This window comes from Solanum verrucosum, unplaced genomic scaffold (assembly GCF_900185275.1).
Source record: "Solanum verrucosum unplaced genomic scaffold, falcon-dt-bn FXZP01000273.1, whole genome shotgun sequence".
Classification (NCBI taxonomy): Eukaryota; Viridiplantae; Streptophyta; class Magnoliopsida; order Solanales; family Solanaceae; genus Solanum; species Solanum verrucosum.
Genome location: NW_026020163.1, coordinates 1,109,948 through 1,135,725, shown reverse-complemented (window position 1 = coordinate 1,135,725; position 25,778 = coordinate 1,109,948). Strand labels below are relative to the sequence as shown.

At 31.0% G+C, this 25,778-nt stretch overlaps 3 protein-coding genes across 3 annotated transcripts; 1 reads left to right on the top strand and 2 right to left on the bottom strand.

Moving 5' to 3' along the window:
* Positions 1–3,163: 3,163 nt before the first annotated feature.
* Positions 3,164–4,462, bottom strand: LOC125828449 (uncharacterized). Its single transcript, XM_049507737.1, has 3 exons — positions 4,428–4,462; positions 3,775–3,928; positions 3,164–3,453 (listed from the first exon to the last, which is right to left on the bottom strand). The coding sequence occupies exons 1-3, from the start codon at positions 4,431–4,433 to the stop codon at positions 3,164–3,166; spliced, it is 450 nt and encodes a 149-aa protein (XP_049363694.1). The 5' UTR covers positions 4,434–4,462.
* Positions 4,463–15,503: 11,041 nt separating this feature from the next.
* Positions 15,504–19,336, top strand: LOC125828686 (inositol transporter 4-like). Its single transcript, XM_049508021.1, has 5 exons — positions 15,504–15,584; positions 16,688–17,263; positions 17,401–17,508; positions 17,681–18,286; positions 18,772–19,336. Exons 2-5 carry the CDS (start codon positions 16,721–16,723, stop codon positions 19,249–19,251), a joined length of 1,737 nt encoding a protein of 578 aa, XP_049363978.1. The 5' UTR covers positions 15,504–15,584; positions 16,688–16,720; the 3' UTR covers positions 19,252–19,336.
* A 642-nt stretch (positions 19,337–19,978) lies between these two features.
* LOC125828448 (ADP-ribosylation factor-like) lies at positions 19,979–24,647 on the bottom strand. The gene is made up of 7 exons (XM_049507736.1): positions 24,550–24,647; positions 22,156–22,313; positions 21,649–21,719; positions 20,453–20,572; positions 20,251–20,378; positions 20,083–20,152; positions 19,979–19,984 (listed from the first exon to the last, which is right to left on the bottom strand). Exons 2-7 carry the CDS (start codon positions 22,301–22,303, stop codon positions 19,979–19,981), a joined length of 543 nt encoding a protein of 180 aa, XP_049363693.1. The 5' UTR covers positions 22,304–22,313; positions 24,550–24,647.
* Between the last annotated feature and the right edge of the window lie 1,131 nt (positions 24,648–25,778).

The window sequence follows — 25,778 nt, the reverse complement described above, 5'->3', positions numbered from 1 at the left end:
CAAAAAGCAGTGTGAAAAGGGAATACATCAGTATTTGTTTGCTTAATTAAGACAAAACTGTCCTTACTTAATATATTAAATTAAACTACGAATAAGAAATAATCTCAACATAACTAATCTCAATATATTTAGTAATTAGTACTGTTTTTATACACAATGTTTAAGGTTAGGACTAAAAATGCACCACTTTATTAAAGAAGGAGGACTATGAATGCTCGATATAAAAAAAGTTATCATTTTGAGTCTAAAGACAAAAATTCACTAATTTATGAGCTAATTACTTAGATACATACTAGTTTGCAATATTGCGAAATGAGTAAAATTTTGAGCTAATTACTTCGATACATAAAGCTTTTAAAGTCCAATAACTTTTATCTTAAAAGGAGCAAATTTGGCTAAGTGTTTTGAGTGCTTCTTAGTGGCATGAGTTTAAATACAAAGTTGGGAAGTGATTATTGTACGTGCCTTGTGTTGTGATTTCATATGTTTATCTATATCTAAGTGTTCGACTTATGGGAAATGAAAAAATATTTATTTATTTTTAAAAAACAAAATTTTCTTGTTAAATTATGAATAAGTTAAAGAAAAATCAAATTTATGTAAAGAAGAGATATATATGGGACATTTGTATAGTCACTATGCATATATATAGATACATTATAGTAACTTGTGAAAAAATGATTTTTTTTTATTAAAATAAAATCGTATATTTGAAACTTGTTACAATACAGGATTTTTGCCTTATTTTAATTCAAAGGGCTAATTTAAATTTCTTTATAATAAGTGAGAGAAAAATGGTAGTTTTCTTTGAATAGTATAGGCATAAATCATATACACAAATTTGAGTTCAGTTGTCCTTCAATTTTGAATGTGTTCAAGTAAACACTTAAACTTATATAACATTGAACAAATAGACGCATTAGGTATACACCCTGCATGAAATTATACGATGCATTACTAATACCTTACATTTTGTGGTATTAGGAATACATAGGATTTAGTACTCTAAGATTAATTTATGTAAAGACAAAAATATCTTACAAATCATTTTTTGTTTAATTTCTTGATTTTATGTTTTATATTTGCACTAGTAAATTTATATAAATAAATTAACTTACAAATGTTATTATTTAGAGAGAGTTGTTTGTTACTAAATAAATACAATACAAATAAATACAATATTTGAAATGTGAGTTGTTTGACATTTACTAATTGAAAAGACAAATATATCACCACATGACGTTTGTGATCTTAATTGACTATATTATTTGTTGATATATATATATGGTTTCTAATTATTTGTATTTTGAATACTTTATATAACTGCATAGATATTAAAACTACAACTTGTATTTTTTTAGAGAAAATGGTCTAAAACCCTTCCAACCTATACCCGAAATTCCAACTACACACTTATACTTCAGAGGGGACCTATTACCCCCTTGAACTATATATTTTTAAATGGAATAAATAGCACCCTAAAATTGAACACCCATGTTCATAACTTGCAGTGGTGAACACGCACATCCATTTTTTTTTTAATATTCTCAATTCCTTCTTCCATCTTTATTCTATTTTTTTTTCTTTTAAAACTTGTAAACAATATATATACACAAATTGATCCATCAAATTTTAGATTGCTATAATACTAGCCTCAAAATCATTCAATTGTTTTCTTGGTTTTATTAATTTCTGAAAATTTGAAGAAAAAACTCATTATTCTCCATCGTGTTCATCGGATTTGTGTGAATCTATGAGTGTGATTAAGTTTGGTGTATGGAATCTACACATTACTTGTTAATTGATTTCGAATTTGATGTGAAGATTTGAGCCAAAAACTAGAAAACTCCATTGACGTACAAAGCTGTCAAAATCAAAAAAGAAATGTGGGTTTCTGGGTTTGAATCTAAATCTGAAAATCTGCATTTGCAATTACTAATTTGTAGAGACTAAATTGAATCCTTTATGAGAATTCCATTGTTGAGTTCTTGAGTTTGAAAACATCTAAATCAATTGATTTGAACTAAAAAAATTGACGAATGAAGGGCGAAATACAAATCCATGGACAACCATTGTTAAAGAGTTTCGAAGCTCAAGTATGAATTTTTTAATTTGTCGGCGAATTCATCTTTTTCAGTGATTATTTCCTTGTCATTGCCGGCTCGTTCGATGAGTTTCTCTAACAAATACAAAATTTATCATCCATCAAAGATGGGGTTGGGACTGCTAATTCTTCTTCTCCAAAGTGAAAGGGAAATATCCTCCATTAAAACGGTGTCATTTTGCTTATAAAAATAAATAAATAAATAATATATATAATAATATTTAATTGTAACAAACATATAATAAAAATATTCTTTACTTGTTTTTTGCTTCTCACACTCTCTTTGAGAGAGTGAATGCACTCTTTGTGCCAACTCAGCATTTAATGAGTCATTTATTTCATTTTTAAATAGTCTGGGGGGGTGATAGGATACCTGTGAAGTTGGAGTGTGTAGTTAGAATTTCAGATATAGGTTGGAGGGGTTTTAGACCATTTTCTCTACTTTTTATGATCGTACAAAGCGGATACAAATTTATTAATGATATAATATACTACTCCACCCCTTCCACTTTAATATATTTATGTGATGCAATTCAGAGCAATGAACAAATTTATTTTTGGTGTGAATTTAAACATCAAATCTTAAGATTATTATAAAGTAAAATTTATGTATTTAGAAATTATATAAAAAGGTATATTTTTTAATCTTAATTATATGTCACACTTTCTTTTCAGTCCATTCTAGAAAGATGACACTTTTCAAACATCAATGACTTGTTTGAGAATGTTTAAATTTCAAAAGTTTTTTTTTCTTTTTTTCTTAAAACTTTGTGTCAACTAAACTACATATAAATTGGGATGGAGGAAGTATAAGTTGTTATTTTCTTACCACTAATTAAACTACAACCTTTCCTTAATAATAAAAATACAAATCCTTAACAAGAATAAGTACAAACAAAAGAAACTAATCCTTATCATATTAATTAATTTTAATGAGATAATGAAACACCATGAACAGAAAATTTGTTCTAACTCTCCAAATAATAATATTGTAGTACATGGAATGAAACAAAAAGAATACTATAATTCTTCTTATTTTTCCTCAAAGAAGTCTCATCATCAAAATGGAAAACATGAGTAGTTATTATAAGGTTTAACTTCCCACATTTCAACCATTGGAATTACCTTATTATCATAATTACTATGACAATTACATGAATTAACAACTATTTCATTTTCTTTCTCTTCTTTTTTTTCTTCTTTTTTCTCAACTGGCTCTGGATCTTGGCTCACTAGTTTAGCAAATCCCACTTTTTTCCTAATTTTATTAAGCAGCTCCACTGCATCTATTCTCTCTCCTATCACTGTCAGCAAGTTCTTTTCTTCTTCTAAACTTACTTTCTCCACTCCTGCAAACATGAATAAATTATGTCATGTCTAGTTAATTGTCTACCACACCGTTTATTTCATCGCATCGTATGATCACTGAATTTTATCCACTATAACAATGTGGTAAAATAATAGTTCTTTGACTTTTTACTATTATAGCGAGCGAGTTTCTAATGTTAAGTGACACATGAAAAAAATATGTTCCAATATTTTTGGACCGCCTAGTTTACAAAACATGTATACAATGTTATAAAAAATTATGTATACTTATTATACAACAATCTACGTATGTATAAAGGTTTTGATACTAATAATATAGTATATAATGTTGTTATACGTACCTGGTAAAGTTGTGGCTATAGTCATGACTTTATTTTTGCAAGTAGTATGTTTAAATAAGCAAGGTACCATTGGCTTCAACCATCCTAAAATACAAATTTTCAAACTTGATCGAGGTTGACATCCATTCACAGACACATCAACAACTACCTTTATCTGCATTTAATTATAAATTGTCAATAATTATACTAATTAATATATCATTGGTTGGTTTGGGTTAGCTGATTAAAAATAATGGATACACATAAAAACGTAGTACTGAAAAGCATTTTCAGGTGTTAGAAATCGATTTTATAAATAAATAGTTGCATGTTTAGAAAAAGGTGTAGAATAGTTGAGATATAATAAACTTGTTGGTGTGTTTGGTTAAAAGGTGTTGATAAACACTTAAATCTGTTAAGATGACTAAGAAATCCTATCCAAAAATAATAATATAAATTTAAATATATTTTATGGACGAAACAAAATAGAGAGATAATTAGAAGAGTTGATATCAAATTAAAAGTGCTTGCAAGTTGTAAAATCATAAGCCAAAAATAACAAAATTATGATTTTTGATTTATTTTTACTCGTAAGCACATTTGATATACTTATAAGTTAATTTGACCGATTTATAATCTTATAAAGACAAGATATATAAAAGTTCAAATAGTACCTTCATTGTTTCTCTCTTTCTTAAAACTTGGACACTTCTAAGGTTGTGATTTATGAGGTTACAATTTTAATTGATTTGGTCATGTATTTATACTCAAATCAAGTGGAAAAATCTTACATTATTTGTTTCCACAAATATTCAGACAGCCGTCATGGCATTACGTCATTAAAGGTAAATGAGTATATCACAATCAAAAGGACTTTGTCAATTAATTGCATAACTAATGACAATTTGTCTCATTAATTAGTACTTAGGACAAATTAATCAGTAGTTAAATGAGAAATTAATTAAAAGATGCAAAATATTTCTAACATCGGTAAAGAGTCACCCATGCTGACTTCTCTTAAATTGTAGAAAAAAATAAGGAATATAGCATCTTTTATCCTTAATCAGAGTTGTCTCAGGTTTAAGTTTTAGATAAGAAATTTCTTTTATTAGGGAGAACTTCATGTTTAGATGAGCCTTACGCAATGTCGATTCAAATTAATCAGAGCTTCAGTATATATTTATACCTTACCGACCGATCAAGTGAGAAACCAAAAAGAAGTTAAAGAGCATATTTAATTTTTTATAACTCTTCTCTACTTTTTCTAAGTTTTCTCATGTCCACGACTTTTTTCTGTGGTGGCAGTTGTGAAGGAGATTATTTTCTCACCATTAATATTTAATAATATCGTGTCTGAACATGCAAAGTTGTTGAGTGTTTTTTTCTACTAGAAGGGATGTGGACTTGCCCAACAAAAAATAGATGAAAAATTAATCATCCTTAATTAGCACAAATAAAGAGTCAAGCAAAGTCTTTCTTCATATTTTTTTCATTGTTTTTGACTTATATTTCTTTTAAACTTGTTTGAAACAACCTCTTAATTTCATAAAAGTATATGTAAGATCGATGTATATCTCATTCTATTTTAACCTTATTTTTAGAACTATACATGATTCTAGATAGGAAGGAGTGAAGGTCACATAATAGGGTAGAAGCAGAGGCAGAGCTAGGCGTGGGTTCTGACGAACCCACTAGATTTCATGTAAAGTTTGTATTTGTATTAAAAAATAAATATATATGTATATTAACCTGTGAACCCCCTAGCAAAATTGATTGACAGTCGGTGAAAATGCTTTCCACACATTTGTTGTGGGTTCGAACACCTTTCTATTCTGTTCTAAAATTTAGAACCCCCAAACTCTTAATTCTGGCTCCGCATCTGGGTATAGAAGGTTAGTAGTATTGGAGTGTTGTTTTGTCGTGCGTAGGTTTAGGCTTGTTAATTAGCGCCGGCCGTAATACTAGCTAATTTTTGTCATATGTATGTTGGTTATTGTGTTTTGAGTATCGCACTATTTTGTTGTTATTATTTTTTTCTGGTAGACTTTGCACTGTTTTTCTTATTTTTTTGAACAAACAAATAGGTAAGGAGAAATGCAAAATATATATAGTATTATATTATCCATTTGTTGTCTTGGATTTTAATATTTTTCTTCATTATCAATTTCATTTTAAGTGGCGGTAAAACAACAAACTAGTCAGCTGTTTTTTGTTAATCATGGGGACATATAGAGAATTGACAACCTCTGACTTCTTCCAAATATAAAACTTTATTAGTTAAAAAGGTTAGACTTTAATTAGTTCGGTTGAATGGAGAAGAAAATATTAGTGGAATAGGGTACCTACGAATGTGGTACGCCCTCATTTTTAATGAATTCACATTTTCTATTGTATTAGTTTGACGATGTTTTCGATAAATCTTCGATTCAAATTAAGATTTTTAAATGAACGAAGTAGGGTATTATTATATTTAATACATAATTTAACTATGAAAAATTGTTCTCTAAGAAAAAATGTTGAATAAATTGATCGTTAATTATGAGATTTGAAAATCTTTTTAAATTCGAATAGATATTAATCATAGAGAAAACGGAATTTCCACAATACATGCAAATCCCTCTGATATCATTTGAGAATACAAACTCTTGTTGCACCCTAAAAACAGATTTTTGTTAGAATCATTAGTAGAAAGTAAAACATATCAAGAATCAGGCATATAAAACAAATATAGAATTCATACTGAAAACAATGGAGAATGAAATAGGGCATAATACACATAATACATAAACATGACTCTTAACTTGACTTCAGCGGACAACTATGCCCTCCAACTTTGAGTATGCATAAGTAGACACTTAAACTTGTATAAAATTGAACAAGTAGACACACGTGTCCTACATGACATAATACACGTAGGACGTAAAATTGCCATGTAGTGTGCAATGTAGGACAAATGTGTCTATTTGTTCAACTTTATACAAGTTTGAGTGCACAAGTACGCACTCAAACTTGTATAAAGTTGAACAAATAGACACATTTATTCGATGTATGAATTCTATTAATTTAAATATTTCTTATACTTTTTCATAGTTTTTATCTTTTAATATATTATTTCAAGTTTGAAACTTTGAATTCTAAATGGTCCAACAAATATTATAGTCCACAAATGTTGGTAATTATAATAAAGCTTAAATCAAAATCAAATTAATACTAATGCAAAAAGAAAATCAATTCAACATTAAAAATGACAATAATAGTGAATCTTTGTTCTTTAGTTTTACATTGGTTTAGACAATTAAAATAGATAATCTAATTTTGATTTCCTCTAATATTTAGTCATGTAACTAATACTTATTAAACTTATTTTAGCATGATTTAGTACTTTTAAATTATGATCATTTTCATTATGACTTGTTAATTTGCAATATTTGTTTTACGCGATTTCATCATCATTTTTTTTTTGTTGGATACTTTAGTGTCATTAATCATATCATATTTTGTGTTATTTACTTAAGAAACACCTTAGATAGTTGTATTTTGGTAGGACTAAAGAAATATTTGAAGTACAAGTAAATTATATGTTTGTATGAATACTTTTCCCGAAAAATCCGAAAATCCCGAAAAAATCCGAAAACCCGATGTTGAAAAAACCGAGTTTTATTGGTTTGGTTTGGTTTATAAATAAAAAAATCCGACACAAATGATTTGGTTTGATATTTGAAAAATCGAACCAACCCGGCCACGTACACCCCCAATCTCTATATATCATTTAAGGGTTTAAATTATAAATATTGAAAGGTAACAACGCGATGATTTTTTATATTATGATTTATGACTAAGGTTGCGATAACTCTAAATATTACATACTTGGTGAAGAGTGTCAATTTGATCTCTTTTTTTTGGACACTTAAGTTTTTCTTCTTCCACAAATTTCTAAAATTGTCTAAACAAAATCATAAATTAGGTCGAATCAAGATTGTAAAACTACTTTCTCACATATATTAATTGCAAAGTCAAGTCAATAATTTCATGGTAATTTTACTGAAACATTGGATTATAAATACTTGGAAATTTTCTAGAGGAAATTTACCTAAAGATTAGTAGCCAGGATTTTTTGAAAAGTAAACAAAAAAGGGAAGTTTTCAAACACAAAATTTTACGTATTAATTAGGTTTTCTTCTTCTTTTCCTTATCAAATATTTCCTCCGTTCATGTTGTACGTCATTTAAATGTTGAAAAATGAACGGATATACTTTTTTTCCCGTTAAACTTTGTCTTCACTAATTATTGATGTGAAAAAAGTTACAATTCAACTTTGCCATATACCTAATAGGAGTACATAATTAATAACAAAGATAAAATAAGTATAAAATAGTAAATTACGTTTTTATTTTTTAAACTAAATATGTAAAAATAAATATATATTTTTAATTTTAAAAAAGGGAAAAAGTATATTATCTTTCTACGTATGAGACTTCCTAAATAAATATCTAATGGTGCTAAAATAAGGACCCCGTTTGAATAATTCAAAGATGACTCGTAGGCTAAATAACAATTATATAATTTGTCATATGTTAACACAAAATTGACATGGCTCTCCTAGCGAGGACTAATACTTTTCTCATTTTCATTTTATATTTTATATGTCACTATTATCTTTATTTTTAATTTAAAAAGAATAATATTAACAATTTTTAATTATTTGGATTTTGGAAGTGCAACTCCCACACCATAAATTGTCTAACAAAACAAAAATATATGTGTACTCTTATCCATCCACATATTTTCTCAAGTCATCAAAATTATATACTTTTTAGAGAAAATGATCTAAAACCCCTCCAATCTACCCGAAATTTCAACTACACACTTATACTTTGTTTTCCTTTTATAGAGTGCAGCGAGTGTACCAACGAATTTGACTCGCCCTCAGCTCTAGCCAGTCTCAGCATATCAGGTTTAAGGGTGAGCTATTTATTCGAGCTTCTGTTGGATTCTCTCGGTCATGACTTGATGGGCATAGTTTTCGGACACAAATTACTTTATTTCATTTATTTCGGTGTCTTTGATACTCTTAGACTTAGTATTTAGAGATTAGATGTCCTTGATGTGATGACTTTCAGATTTTGGGAATAATATGTAATAGACTTTAGATGTTTATTTGATTGGTTACTTTAATAAGTTTTGGAGCTTCCGCGTTATTGTTGTTATTCGTAGTTGAATTATTGGTATGTGTTGGGGTTTAGATTCCTTGATCCGCCCACTTAGGAGGTTAAATGTGGGTGCCACTCATGACTCAATTTGGGTCGTGACATATAATTTGTCATATGTTAACACAAAATTGACATGACTCTCCTAGCGAAGACTAATACTTTTCTCATTTTCATTTTATATTTTATATGTCACTGTTATCTTTATTTTTAATTTAAAAAGAATAATATTAACAATTTTTAATTATTTGGATTTTGGAAGTGCAACTCCCACACCATAAAATTGTCTAACAAAACAAAAATATATGTGTACTCTTATCCATCCACATATTTTCTCAAGTCATCAAAATTATATACTTTTTAGAGAAAATGATCTAAAACCCCTCCAATCTACCCGAAATTCCAACTACACATTTATACTTTAGAGGGGATTTATTATCCCCTTGAACTATTTTTAAATGAAATAAATAACACCCTAAAATTGAACACCCACATTCATAACTTGCAGCGGTGGACATGCACATCCATTTTTTTTTTTTAATATTCTCAATTCCTTCTTTCATCTTTATTCTATTTTTTTTTCTTTTAAAACTTGTACACGATTTATATACACAAATTGATCCATCAAATTTTAGATTGCTACAATACTTGCCTCAAAATCATTCAATTGTTTTCTTGGTTTTATTAATTTCTGAAAATTTGAAGAAAAAACTTATTGTTCTCCTTCGTGATCATCGGATTTGTGTGAATCTGTGAGTGTGATTAAGTTTGGTGTGTGGAATCTACACATTACTTGTTAATTGATTTCGAATTTGGTGTGAAGATTTGAGCCAAAAACTAGAAAACTCCATTGACGTACAAAGCTGTCAAAATAAAAAAAAAATGAATTCTCATAAAGGATTCAATTTAGTCTCTACAAATTAGTAATTGCAAATGTGGGTTTCTGGGTTTGAATCTAAATTTGAAAATCTTCATTTGCAATTACTAATTTGTAGAGACTGAATTGAATCCTTTATGAGAATTCCATTGTTGAGTTCTTGAGTTTGAAAACATCTAAATCAATTGATTTGAACTAAAAAAATTGACGAATGAAGGGCGAAATACAAATCCATGGACAATCATTGTTAAAGAGCTTCGAAGCTCAAGTATGAAGTTTTGAATTTGTCGTCGAATTCATCTTTTTCAGTGATTATTTCCTTGTCATTGCCGACTCGTTCGATGAGTTTCTCTAACAAATACAAAATTTATCATCCATCAAAGATGGGGTTGGGACTACTAATTCTTCTTCTCCAAAGTGAAAGGGAAATATCCTCCATTAAAACGGTGTTAGTTTGCTTATAAAAATAAATAATATATATATATATATATATATATATATATATATATATAAAATAATATTTAATTGTAACAAAAATATAATAAAAATATTCTTTACTTGTTTTTTGCTTCTCACTCTCTCAAAGAGAGTGAATGCACTCTCTGTGCCAACTCAGCATTTAAGGAGTCATTTTTAAATAGTCCAGGGGGGTGATAGGACACCTATGAAATTGGAGTGTGTAGTTGGGATTTCTGGTATAGGTTGGAGGGGTTTTAGACCATTTTCTCTATTTTTTATGTGTAAATATAGATGATTTATTCGATTTTACTAGTATTTACCGTCTTTTCAGTTTTAAAAGTAGATGGTCTATCTTTTTTAAATTGCAAATTGATGTTTTGTGAGTGATTAATTTGTTAAGATGACAATTATTTACCCTCAAATAATTCGAGTGAGAAAATAGCTAACATGACAACAAAAGTGTTCTTCTCCTAACTAGTTGGAAGACCGTTAAATGATATTGTCCTACAATTAACTAACTTGATCCGATTACATGAAATAGAAAATCCCATAATAATTCAAGGGTAGAATTGAAAATAATATTTTTGTATTATTTTAAGTTTAAATTATGCAAACCACATAGTGTAATAGACAAATTACATCCTATCCCTACTCTTTCATTAATTATAAAAATTCCTTCTTTTTTATACCTTTCAGATACATAATTGTGAGGACAGATATACATTAATTTAGACACTTTTGTTATCAGTTTACTGTGCTAAATAAGGGACTAAAAACAGAAAATATTATTGAATCCCACAAATCAAGCGTACGTTTCTTTCTTCTAACAATTAGTCGTTCACAAAAGGTAACATAACTAGGAAATTAAAATTTCAAATTATAAAATTGTGTCTCCTTGTTCTTCCAAAAAGCTGCAGAAGCTTGATTCAAAAAAATTTGCAGTGAAGTTTTGTGAAGATTCATGATGAATATTTCGATATTGTTAAGACATTCAGGAATATGGAAAAGTGATGTTAGGTACGAGCGTTACAGAAGTAATGCCTACAGTGGAAACAGTTGAGGCTGATTTCTTTCAGGGGTTCCCGTCACTGAAGTTGCTCGAATTCCGAAGAATGTTTGGGCTGAGAAGATGGAAACAATTTAGTACCTGGATGCATGCCTTTCCTTCATGTTCTTATAATCAAACAATGTCTCATGTTGAATAGTTTACCTTCTCTTAGCATGCTCCGTTCCCTCACCATATTAAAGATCAAAAGATGTTCAAGCCTAATGTCATTACCAGGCTTCATGTTTCTCTTCAAAGGTAGGTTATATATGAGGGAAAGTACAATTCTTGAACAAGGATATGCTGAAGCAGAAGCAGAAGAAGTCCAAGCTGCACAAGCTAAAGCACAATACCGAAGTCTACATATAGTTTCACGAAGTTTCTTTATATGTGTCTCAGGAGATCAAGACAACACAAATATAACAAATCACCAATAGAATTGAGCAATAATAATATCTTAGTTGCACACAAATCCAAAATTCTCAATTGTGGTACCTTGATTAAGAAATTCTAAGGTACATTATGAAAATACGAATTGGGCTCTCTAGTGGACTTCATGTGGTCTAATCTTTTTTCTTTTAAATTTGAATTAATGTAGCACTCGAACCACTTATTATTATAATAAATTTTTAGTCAATCTTGGACTTTTTTCTTTGACAATAAACATTCTTTTGATTTCTCATTGAAGCGTGGGTTTGGGCTAGAATTTTGTTTTGTTTTTATATCTTAAATAAAAAGAATAATTTTAAATATATACAGTAAAATAATTAGTTTTCAATAAATATAACTATATTTCTATTTACACAAAAAATAGCCAAAAAGGGTCATGGGCCCAAATCGGTGCAACACTACAGAGCTAAAAATCGGCCTTTTTCCTTCATTTTCTTTTTTGTTTTTCTTTGCAGCGTTAATTTTTTGATTGAAGAATTGGTGTAGAAAAATATAACACCATAAAGAACTATAGGAAAAATAATTACATTAAGAATTTTCAACTTGATAACAACTAATTTAACTGAAATAACTAATTCAAAATGTGACGAAGAATCTACCATAATTTAACTCAAAAAACTAATATTATGCACTTTCATATTAAGAATCTACCATAATGATATTCACAACTTATAGCATCAAAGAAATGTCAATATGAAACATATGAAAGTGCATATATATATATGAAAGTGCATTATGGCTATTTATAGAATCAAAAAAATGTCATTTTGGTAGATTCTTAATATGAAAGTGCATAATATTACTAATATGGAAGGTTCTATAAGTTAAAGTCTAAGATTTTGTATTCAAGAATTGATCTCTTCAACATGAGTAACTAAAAAGCAAGAAAAAATCAATATGCATAATTCATAACATTTTCCTCATGAGTACATGGAATGTGAATTAAAGTACATTAACATTTGCTTAAAAAGGGATTGCCTTACCATACACATTTATATAGAAATTCATTAAGAAACTTAAGTTATGAAGATAAAGATATATAAATTATGAAAGTGAATATATATATATATATATATAAAATAATGAAAAAATGAAATATTTCTTAGTTTAGGAAGGGAAAATTAATGAGATTAATTTTAGGGAATGATAAATTCAAAGTTTTAATTATGTTTGTAGGATTAGTTTCTCCCCTAATTTATTTGATAGGAGAAAATGAAAAGGTAAAGGTTTTAACAAATGCAGAAATTTAAAATGTGATAAATAACCAATTACAATAAAAAAGTGTTCTACTCGAAATTAATTTTATTCTTCACAACTTTACATATATCCTCATACGATTTCATTACTAACTCACATTGCCATGTGTTATTCATTCACATTAAAAAATATACCAACTTTATATGTTTAATTAAAACAACAACAATGTAGTGTATTCTTACAAAGTGATATCGAGTGTGCTCAATTAAAAAAATAAATACTAAAAAGAAGATTTATTCATTTATTTTGTGACAGATTTCTAATATGATAGACCATATCATATATTTTTAGGGGCAACAATTGACAAATAGATATATACAAAAAAAAAAATGTGCATCTTTTCATCATCATCAACAACAACAACAACAAATAGAATATCCTTTTTTTGTTCAAAACGAAGAAATAAAATAAAAGAGAATAGAATTATATTAATTGAGATCAAAATAATACAAATGAATCTTCTTTTATACTACTATGACTCTCTCTTCATGGATCTCCAAGATAAATAAGCTTTCTTCTTCATTTTGTTGAAATTGTACCAAATAATGTGATCAATCTTGGAAGAATATATCTATGATCTTCATCAAAGTGAAGGTCATATGGTGACATCATCTTTTTTATGTCTTCTTTTTTACTCCCTCCGTCCCTTTTTAGTTGTCAACTTTAGAAATGGCACACAGATTAAGACAACAATGATTAGCACAGTGAAGTTACAATTTTACCCTTATGACAACTTTTCACTCAAAATTACAACCACTTATTTGAATTCAAGTGAAATAAATTGGAGGGAAACAACATACACTTTTACAATTTTCAAGAAGTGTAAATAAGGGTATAATAGGAAAAAATTTGTTGTCCTTTCTTGATTTGTCAAAATGGACAACTAAATAGGGACAACTAAAAAAGGAAATATGGACAAGTAAATAGGGACGGAGGGAGTACTTATTAAGTACATGATTGATGAATAAAAAGATGAAGAAAAGAAAATTATAAATCTATACTAATAAAAAGAAAGAATGAAACAATGAAAATGAACATTCAATATCTCCATAGATGATTGATATTTATATATTGGATATGCCATAAAAATAGTTAGAAGGGAGTTATTGAAAAGACATGTTATTTAAGTAGAGAATGTTAGTAAATGGAGGTTTTTTGTAACTCATTACATATAATTACAATAGTAAATATGATTGAATTAATAAAAAAATTATTTAATGAAAAGAATGAAGAAAAAATGTCAAAAAAAAGGAGAAAAAAGATAAATAGGAATGGAGGCATAGAGAAGTGTCACATCACCATGTCTTGATTCTCCATAGATTGGACATCACATTGGCTCAATAATTCAAGATTACTATGGAACTTCTTTTTTCTACTTTCATTATGAAAGTCATTTTTAAGGAATTTGTTTTTCTACGGAAAATAAATATTAGGGGAATCTTACTGGTGAGAGTTCGATTCTCCACCTTATGATGCTTGCCCCCATTTCCCCTTACGGAACATACATACTAGGGAAATCTTAGTAGTTTAATTAGTTGACTATCCGAATTTTCACCTTGTTGGTGAGGGTTCGATTCCCTAATTTGTAATCCTCTACCCCATTTTCCTTTCCCCCTATCCCCATTTTTTCTAAAAATAAAATACATTAATAACAATATGTCAGTGTAATTTCAAAAATGGGGTCTAGAAAATGATAGGATATACGCCCCCTAACTACCAGGCATCGACTGTTAGCCCATTTTTTTCCGGACTAGTTATGGATGAACTAATGCGCCATATCCAAGGTAAGGTACCATGGTGTAACGTTATTTGCAGATGATATAATATCGATTAACGAGACTCGCAACGTAGTTAATGTTAGGACGGAGAGTTGGAGACAAACAGTAGCGTCTAAACACAAAATTATCCACTAATGCATTATAACATTTTCAAAATTTTTTGCAAGTGTTTTAATAAGATTCTAATGCCTAAAAGAGGAGTATTACAAGATTTGTTTATTTATTTATTTATTTATTTATTTTTCTCATATATTCTGAATAAAGTGATTAATGCAATAATTATTTTTGCGCTTCAGTTTCAAAGAAATGGAAATCGATTATATAAATTCTTCATTAACCAAGTCATTTAAATTTGGAGATTCATTTTATGTCAAAATTATGCTTCATAAAATGATTAAATATATCTCATGTCAATATAACTAAGGCAAAGTTTTATCCAGTTTAAAATAAACACCTGATTTTAATTATATATCTTAAAAATATCAGATAAGATCACAATAATTAGGCGATTATTATTCCATATAAATCTCTACATTATAATCTGTTTATAACATATCGAAATTAAAGGCGAATCTTATATTTCCCGATATATATGTGAGTAAAATAAGGAAACAAGTGGTTATCTAAAAGATAAAAATAATGAAAATTAATGACAATAATTTATTTAAAATGGAAAATATAAACAACGGCATGAAATTAAATAGCTTTATATTTCTCCCTTCTACCTTCATTTCTGAATCTCATCATTCAAATTTAAGGTAATATTTATCTCTTGGAAATTAATTATTAGCAAAATTGTTATGAATTTTATGATCTTTTCTTTGTAATTATATTTATTTGTTGTTATGTTTACGCTGGTTTTTAAACATTTGAATGTTCATATAATGTGAAGAATTCATCTACATCTATAATTATCATAAAGGTTATATATTGTTTCAATTTTTTATGTAATGTATTATATTGATTAGATAATATTGGATTCAGAGAGACTAATTCTGGATTTAAATTTGATAGATTCAATCTCATTACTAAATCCAACGTAAGTTTTTTTGTTGATTATAGGTTTAGATATTAATATTTGTTGAAAATTTTTAGTGATTTTTTTTTATATATGTGGTTCGTGTAAATTTTTTTTTGGTTTGATCGAATTGGACTATGATGATCTTAATTTTGAACGATTCATATAGCCAAGCCCAACTTGTCTGATGGGATTGAGGCATTGTTATTGTAAATAGTGATGTAATGTAATCTGAGTAGTGAAATCAAGAATTTCGTTAAGGTTGTTTGAGCTTTGCTAAACAAGTGATTTTTGAGTTTTGACCTATATATCATATAATTTTCTGTTGAAGGATGTTTGACTGAACCTAGTATTTTTTATACGGAACGTAATGCCTATGTGACGGGTGCATCTTGGATCCTCCAAATACTATAATTTGTGTTGCTTGGACTCTTTGCGTCTTGGATCCTCCGAAATAGTTGTGTGCAACAACATTGTTGGAGAGTTCGAGCAACATAGCCTATAATTGAAAATGTGCAATGGATTCAATGGTGAAATCATCATACTGAAGTCGTCAACTTTAAATTCTGAATCTGCCCCTGATTGTCGTTGTTGTAATAATTTTGTATGACAAAATTTGAATTCTGAATCCGCCTCTGATTGTCATTGTTGTCATAGTAATTTTGTACGTCAAATTTTGAATTCTGAATCAGCCTCTGATTGTGTTATTGTTGTAGTAATTTTGTATGTCAAAATTTGAATTCTAAATCCACCTCTGATTGTCGTTGTTGTTGTAGTAATTTTCTACGTCAAATTTGATTTCTGATTCCGTCTCTGATTGTCGTTGTGGTTGTAATGTTGTAGTTGAAGCAATCAAGAAGTGTTAATGCAAACAAAATGGTAGAGGGAGGAATAAGCAAAGCAGATAAAACAGAGTTTACAGAGTGCTGGAGTGCAGTATGGAGAACTCCTTATATTATGAAGCTAGCTTTATCAGCTGGCATTGGAGGATTTCTATTTGGTTATGATACCGGAGTTATTTCTGGGGCGCTTCTCTACATAAGGGAAGATTTCAAAGACGTTGATAGGAAGACGTGGCTACAAGAAACTATTGTTAGTATGGCTGTTGCTGGTGCAATTTTTGGTGCTGCTACTGGTGGTTGGCTCAATGATAAGTTCGGAAGGAAACTCTCTATTCTCATAGCTGATGTTCTCTTCTTTGCTGGTGCACTCGTTATGGCTATGGCACCAGCTCCTTGGGTGATCATCGTTGGAAGGATATTCGTTGGTTTAGGAGTTGGAATGGCATCAATGACAGCTCCGCTTTATATATCAGAAGCTTCTCCTCATAAGATCAGAGGTGCTCTTGTCAGCATGAACGGTTTACTCATTACTGGAGGACAATTCCTTTCTTATCTAATCAATCTTGCCTTCACTGATGTATAACTACTACGAACTTCATTTCATTGTCTTTTTCCTTCTTTTTGTATGAGACTAGACGTGCTAAATGCCATCGTGGATTTGATGAAATGAAGTCTATCTAAGAACCATAGTAACTCATGTTCGGCTTGTATCAGGTGAAAGGAACGTGGCGTTGGATGCTTGGCATTGCTGGACTTCCAGCAGTTGTTCAATTTGTACTCATGCTTGCCCTCCCTGAGTCTCCAAGATGGCTTTATAGAAAGGTACTCGATCAATGACCAATTGTATACATTAACGTACTTTTTACACTATCTGTGTAGTTTAACCTGTGATATTGCTTATATAGAACTTCAACCTCTTGCTAAATTATAGTGAGAAGTAAAGAAATCTTGGCAAAAAACTATGGACTAATGATGTTTGATTCGTATATATTAGGGTAAAGTGGATGAGTCGAGGGATATCATAGCTAAAATTTATCCAGCAGAGGAAGTAGAGAACGAAATGCTGGCAATGAAGAAGTCGGTTGAAGAAGAAAAGGAAATCGAAGGTTCCATTGGAAGTAGCACGTTTACTCAAATCAAGAAAGCATTTGGAAGCACAACATGTAGAAGAGCACTCTATGCTGGTATCTGTGTTCAAGTGGCTCAACAATTCGTCGGTATCAACACTGTCATGTACTACAGTCCAACTATCATGCAATTTGCTGGAATTGCATCAAATAAGACTGCTGTAGCATTATCACTTATCACCTCTGGTCTTAACGCGGTTGGATCCATAGTCAGTATGGCATTTGTCGATAGATATGGTAGGAGGAGACTCATGATCATCTCTATGGTGGGAATCATTTCGTGCCTTATTGTCTTGTCAGTCGTGTTCTTCCAAGCATCGGCTCATGCACCAGCAATCAGCAGTACTGAAACTGCTCATTTTGGCAACAATACTTGTACAGCCTATGCCAGTGCCCCGAATCCAGCCTCTTGGAATTGCATGAAGTGTTTGGCTAAAGAAGCTGAGTGTGGATTTTGTTCAAACACCAATCTGGTAAGTCACTAACAAACTCTATCTTTGAATCTATAACTCGTTTCAAGTACTTCCTCCGTCCCAGTTTATGTGATGAATGGACACAGAGTTTAAGAAAGAAAGAGAAACTTTTGAAACTTCAATATTATCATGATACATGTTTAGATCATTACTAAGATTCATATAACTAGAGCCTAAAGTGAGTGTATGACTCTCTCTATTGTCATCCTATGTTGCTCGGACTCTTCAAAAACCTACCATCTAGTGTGCGTGTGTCGAACCCTCCAAAAGCTATGGAGTTTTGGATAGGTGCGACATCATTTTGGAGAGTCTGAGCAACATAGGCACCACCTATACATACACGAAGAGGTGTACATATGAGAGGTACTTTCGTTCTACTTTACTATAGCTGTTTTAGATGTATCAGGTGCTCGTCTAGCTCTCTCTCCTCGTCTACTAACATAACTTACATCTGATTGATTTTGAATCTGTTTTTCAATGTGCAGTATGCTCCTGGAGCATGTATAGCAAAAACAGATGCATTAGCAGGAGCTTGCAAAGCAGAGAAACGCGTTTGGTACACAAAAGGTTGTCCAAGCAAGTTTGGGTTCTTAGCAGTTGTTTTCCTTGCATTATACATCATAGTATACTCCCCAGGTATGGGAACAGTTCCTTGGATTGTCAACTCTGAGATTTACCCTTTGAGATTCAGAGGAGTTGGTGGAGGCCTTGCAGCAGTTTCAAACTGGACTTCAAATCTAATTGTTAGTCTAACATTCTTGACGTTAACTGAACATCTTGGGTCCTCTGGCACCTTCCTCCTATTCGCGGGGTTTTCATTTCTTGGACTCATAGCCATCTTCTTCCTCGTTCCTGAAACCAAAGGGATGCAATTTGAGGAAGTCGAAAAATTGTTGCAGAAAGGATACTCTCCTTTTAGAAAGAACAGTAGTTCTACTAAAGAAATCTCTGATCACACAAAATGATATTCATAGTGTAGATCAAGATACCACCTTATTTATTTTATTTGCATTGCTCTTTTACATATGTCATTGTGTATCATACTCAATTCGATGATAATTGTTTGATCTTAAAGAGGATCTTTTATAGTTCCGCTCTGTGATCAAAGTGTAATAAATTAAAAGAGTTTGTTGCTTTTTGTGTCATTCCATTGAATTTGTACATTGATAAAATCTACCAAGATATTGGTTTTTGTCTATGAGTTCATCATAATTTGTAGCAATTGATATCCTTTTAGAACTTTATTATTGTTTTACTAATTTGGTAAACTTTACACGAAATAATCCAAGTTTTTTAAAAAAGTACTTTTATATTAGGAAAATAGCACTAAAATGCATTTTTAATTAGATGCCGGCACCATATCCCGTTGAAACGTCCATTCTTTGGCTCATGTTATTCATTCGATTTACAAAATTACAAGGGTCGGAAGCTAGGGCGAAGATGAAGTGTGTTGGAGGACAGGGAAGACACAATTAAAAGGGTTAAAGTAGCTCCGGCTACATTACAAACAACCACAAGTAATTTGAACCATGGGATTTCATTAACAAGAAAAAACATGAAAAGGGAAAGAAATGCAGGATATTTTTCAGAGATTAATCTTCTTTCTATCCAAAATAACCAAATGGTGTTTAACAACTATACTCCAGATGTAGGTAAGTGAGCGACAAGCGAGAGCAGAGTCTAATTGATGATCTAAGCCTGAAATTGAACCAGATAGAACACATTAGAATGAGAAGAGAGGCTGACATGATATCGGGATGGCAAGGGAAAGGGTTTGATTGTCAATAAACACATACCTTGTTCGATAGCCAATCAAGTCCCTCGTATAACCCTTCTCCAGAAGTGGCACATGTACTCTGGATATGCCTGAAGAGGAAGAAAGAGGAAGGATCAGATAATAGGCGTTCTTAGATAGTCAGAAGTCAGAACCAGACAGAACAAATGATGGTATCAGTGTAAATTACCAGTGCCGCTGTTGAAGAGAATGAAGAGAATGAAGTCCAAGCTTATCGGTGATTTCAGCCGCATTCATTGCGTTTGGAAGATCTTGTTTGTTTGCAAAAACAAGCAGCACAGCCTCTCTTAGTTCATCCTGCAGAGAAATGAAATGAGGATTCGAGACATCTATGATCTATCATAAAAGATTCCTAACTTCACTTTCTATACCTCATATAACAGCCCATGAAGCTCATCCCTTGCCTCAACAACACGGTCTCTGTCATTGCTGTCAACCACAAAGATGAGGCCTTGTGTGTTCTGGAAATAATGCCTCCATAGAGGTCGAATCTGCAAACAGATCACAAAGAAGTAAGCAGATCAGTATTACTTTTCAAGTTTCCAATTATCAAAATACTATGTATAAACTTTAACTTTGTGCCTCTTGAACAGAAAGAACAATTGAACTGTAGAATTGCCAATGTTAGCAGCAAAAGAACCAAAGAAGGTCCATATCTCCATTCAGAATGCAATGCTGGCCACATACTGATCATATTTTGGAGACTTAATCACGATTAGCCTAGGAAACCATGTGCCTAAAAGTAGCCTCTTATGCGCAAAACACCAAAAGGACTCCAAAACCTTCAAGAATGACACCACGTTCAGATAGTTTTATCCAGTAATTAACTAGTCTGCTCCACTAGATACAAATATCCACCTTGGCGCCAGTATTTAGAAGACACCACCTCAGTGTCCAAGATATAATCAGCTAGCAAACGTTTGCAACTCAATACCTCACCAGACTGGGGGATTAAGATAAAACTCTTGAAGATCATGGATCTGAACCATCCATTGACTGCAGGTGGTATATGAGCAGTGAATCATAATATACACTCTGCACTTGAGCTTGGCTCCAATTGCATATATGCCTTATGTGAAATCGAAGTAAGGATCAAACTCAAAAATAGCTCAACCACGAGCTAGTTTTTTACCCCAATTTTTTTTTCCCATTTGAAAACAAACACTAGCTTAAAAGTATCTGTGGCTAGAAAAGTTCCAGAAAACTTAATAACAATCCTATGATTTTTCAAAGTAGATAAATTAGGATTTGGTTCAAGATTATTCTAATGGTGATGTATCTCTTTCTGCTCTCTTCACCAACCTAGGATTGAAGCTCACAGAGCATGCAAAATATAATCACAAGGTAAACATTTTGAACATTAAATAAGCTCTCATATATATACACATAGATAGAAAGAGATATTTAGACCAAAAGACATTTATCTAGTTGTTGAAGCATAAATCACGAGAAAATTATACACTACTAATACAGGCTAGTCGAATAACCCCCAGTAACTAGAAATAAACCCAGAGAATCACAAGGTTTCAAATGAAAATATGAGTAAGAGGACATAAGAACTTCTTACCCTGTCCTGACCCCCAACATCCCACACAGTAAAGATGATGTTCTTGTATTCAACTGTTTCCACGTTGAAGCCTGTCAATAGAAAGATTAGATAGTTGAAAGAACCAGCTGCATAGCAAAAATTGACAACAACGGATTATAAGAGAAGGATCTGCTCCACAAGTACACGACACACATGACAAGCACTTGATGAAGACACATTGCCAAAGGCAAATATTGCAGCCATTAAAAGTTATTTAATCTCCAGAGATACCGTCCTGAATCTTAAAGATTACATTGTTCTCTTATCAACACATGTGTGGGTGCAAATGATTTGAAAGGATGTTGCAAGATTTTGAGGCATTTTCACCTAACAAGAAAAATAAGCCATCTTGCATGTTACTTTTTGGATTAGATATATCAACACAATTTACTTTCGGTAGTATATCCCACAATGAGTAGAAAATTATGTTAGACTGTGAGGTGCAACTCGTGAGAAGAATAAAAATTAGGTTCACAAGAAATGTACCACTAGTACGTATAGCGGTAACAATTTCCCCCAACTTGAGCTTGTAGAGAATTGTGGTTTTACCAGCATCATCGAGACCAATCATAAGAATACGCATTTCTTTCTTAGCAAAGAGGCAACTAATAAGTTTGGTGAAACACAGCCCCATCTCTGTGTAACTGAAAAATGGACGAGATCATTTATAAAGATCAGAGAATCAATATAAAATTTTCACTGATTCCGGTCACTTTGACTATGGTAATGCAATTAATTACAAAAAGAATAACTAGCATCTTGCAGAAAGAGAAGGAAAATCTTTTGTTGCATGTAGCTCTGAAGTACTTTGTATCTTGCAGTACATTTATGCAGAATGGGTCTTTAATTAGGTAATTTCATACAGTATTTACGCCATATGTCTATAAAGTCAAATACTGCTAGTAAGAAAAAACAAAATTTTTAATAGATTATGTTCGATTCAACAATGAAGCATTATGAATTGACTCTGTTACTTGTTCTGAATTTATGTTGCTTCATTATTGCTTTATCTGCAGCCATTGTTGAGGAGTTATTCCAAATAATTCTAGGTGTGGTTCCAACAATACTCTGCATCTTTCCACCTTGTTCTCTCTGATACTTTTTTTTTTTTTTAAATTGGTAATGTTAAATATAAAACTTGTTCTCTCTGATACTTACAAGCTAACATACAACCCAGGCCAGAAAGCCTTTTCCCCATCCTTGTTAGTTATTCCTCAACAGTTATTTCACTTTGTTGCTAATGATACCACCAACACTCATTTTCCACAATTTCAATTTGCAATGGACATTGCAAAAAGTACAACTTTAAACACAATAAGTGAATTATTCCAATAACCTCACAGCAAAAAGCTGCATCAGTTCTCTTGACAACTCTATAATGAAAAATACCATTTTATATGAAATCCCCTGAGTACATGAGATCGACACAGGAATAGTTTATTTCTAGTGCAAAAAAATGATACAACACCTTTCATAGAAATTCAGATGACCCGATTATGTTCTCATATCCCTTTCAATCACCACAGGAACTATCAAGCACTATTTAGGAAATGATATTCCTCAAAACCAATAACAGTATTTAGCCAGGAAATGACAATCTTAAAATTTCAAACTTCAGTAACCACACTGTACGTACAGCATTGGCCGTGTAAGCATCCTGTAACTCTCAATTTCTAAAATTGTTAAAAATAGCATTTGTCAAATATGCGAGAAGTAGAGGCAGATCCATCGTTTTGTGACAGGAAATCTGGATGTCACAATGCTCACTAACCCTTTATGATCATTGATGCAGATTTAATAAGATATACTTTCAAAAGTACTCACACGCGAATATGTACATATTTTTATTTTTTTTTGAAACTGGTAAGGTTGTATTCTTCAACATTAAGGGCATGCTGGCCACCACCAAAAAGTGTCAATTACAAACTTCCTATCAAATCTACAATTTGATCTGTATCTACTATACACAACTGTTTACACCAAAAAAGTAGAGATACTATACAATTCCATTTGACCTTGTACATATTTCTTACGCAATCAATGCGCATGCCCGCCCATTATCACGACCGAAGATACTTCAGCTATTGGTTAAAAGTATAATAACTATTTCAAGTTTTTAACCCCTTGCTAGCGAAAGCAAGGGGTTTGCCTTCTGGGTCGAGCTCGTCGCACCGGGCATGCCTAGTGTGGGTTACCTCTCCTATGTGGTTTGCGAGCTATTGCATAGGAGCAGGGGTTTTACCCTGTGCGCACCCAAAGGGTAAAAAAAAATATAATAACTATAGCAAGATGATCAAATACAGATACATGAAAGAAAAGCACGAAAAAATCCATACGAAAACCACAAACTTAGAATTAAAAATAATAATCGGAAAACACGTACTAGTAACCTTTTTCCTAAACAATCAAATTCCAAATCAACCTCTAACTAACTTCATACTTGGAAATCACATAGCTCCTTTTTGCTTCTTCTCTTTACCCTCACTCAAACTCTAATTGCTAAATAAAAAAACATTCAACACTTCCATTGCTTACATCTGCATCTATGCTTTATTTTAGTTTATTGATAACCACGGTATCCAGGCCAGCTTGTGGTGCACCAATTCCACAGTATACCTATCAACTACAGATACCGGCTAACTCTGTCCACCAATGCACGTTTGACTTTTGATCCACCTCATTTTTTTTTTCGAAGTTGGAGGATCAATTAGTGAGACAAAAAAAATTTCTAAGAGCATCGGAATAACATCTAGAAATCAACAAATTACGAACTATAAGGCAAATCGATCTTCATGAAGATGAATGTCAAACTAGTTCCTTTGAGAGAGAAAAAACATTCGTAAGGGAAGAGACGACGACGGCTAACCGGAGATCGGCGACCGGCGATCGGAGAATTCAAATAGGTAGATCTCGAAATGGAGCTGTCGTTCACCGCGCTTTCCTCTGCTGTGGCACGGAAAAAGAGAAATTAAGCTGAGTCGTCGTTTTAATAAAAACAAATAAGTACATTTTATATATTAAAATCTATAATAAAGTCTTAATATTGTTATTTTATTATTAGCTTGTCCTAATCACCACGTTCAATAATTACTTCTACTAGCAATCATTTACGATGGGAGATAATTTGGCACCATCAATAATATTTAGTAAAATATAGGCTATATATTACTTTCAGCGATATATATTATTATTATCTCGATGAGTGATAAGAAAAGACAAATCATATACGACTCAATATAAATAATATCAAATCTAACTTTTTGATATGTCAAATAAGGTCATGACCTTATTCGTGGAATACTTGAGCAGTTCATATTATGAAAAACCTAGAACCATACATTAGCCCATTTAATCTATGAAATCATAAAACCACAAATTAGATAATGACCCATCGAAATAAATATGAAGATATAATTATTCTCAATGAATCTGACATCCTCCCCAATTATCACGTAGCTTAATGCAAAGTAAATATAATGTGTGAATTTAAATTATTTTGATGACAAAGTTCACACAAAAGCCTATAAATATATCTATTTTTCCATTATTATCATGTCTAATAAGTTGACATTAGCAAATTTAATTATTTTATCATCCCAATCTACATATTCTTGATCCATATTAACAAATTCAATTGTACTGATTTCAAGATAGATACTTATATTTTTCTTTCAATTTTGTAGATTAAAAATGAATCCCAAAGAAAAAATATTAAATATAAAATATTAAACAATGAAATGTGTTTTTTTTAAAATCTACAATCCCATAAAATTAGAATGCAAATAAAATTCAACAAAATACGTAACATGTCTTTTAACTTGAACTTAGTTAATATATACGCCTTCCAATATTGAGTGTACGTAAATAAACATTTAAGTTATTATAAAATTAAACAAATAGATACACATCCTACATGTCGAATCTCATGAAGAATGTCTCTGTCTACTTGTTTAACTTTATTACAATTCAAATGTCTATTTATATGCACTCAAAATTAAAGAACGTAAATATCAACTCAGATCAATTAAAAGGCACGTTCATGTATTATGGTAGTTTCATCTCATTTATTTTATTCTCTTTTAATTCAATAAGCACTAGATGGTTCTAAA

Excerpts from the sequence above, each read along its gene's own strand:
- LOC125828449 (XM_049507737.1), bottom strand. Across the intron at positions 3,454-3,774 it reads TATAGCCACAACTTTACCAG|GAGTGGAGAAAGTAAGTTTA; the intron begins GTACGTATAACA and ends TCATGTTTGCAG.
- LOC125828686 (XM_049508021.1), top strand. The coding sequence starts at position 16,721 with ATGGTAGAGGGAGGAATAAGCAAAGCAGATAAAACAGAGTTTACAGAG. Across the intron at positions 17,264-17,400 it reads TCAATCTTGCCTTCACTGAT|GTGAAAGGAACGTGGCGTTG; the intron begins GTATAACTACTA and ends GGCTTGTATCAG. Across the intron at positions 18,287-18,771 it reads TTTGTTCAAACACCAATCTG|TATGCTCCTGGAGCATGTAT; the intron begins GTAAGTCACTAA and ends TTCAATGTGCAG.
- LOC125828448 (XM_049507736.1), bottom strand. The coding sequence starts at position 22,303 with ATGGGGCTGTGTTTCACCAAACTTATTAGTTGCCTCTTTGCTAAGAAA. Across the intron at positions 21,720-22,155 it reads TACCGCTATACGTACTAGTG|GCTTCAACGTGGAAACAGTT; the intron begins GTACATTTCTTG and ends TTCTATTGACAG. Across the intron at positions 20,573-21,648 it reads ATGTTGGGGGTCAGGACAGG|ATTCGACCTCTATGGAGGCA; the intron begins GTAAGAAGTTCT and ends ATCTGTTTGCAG.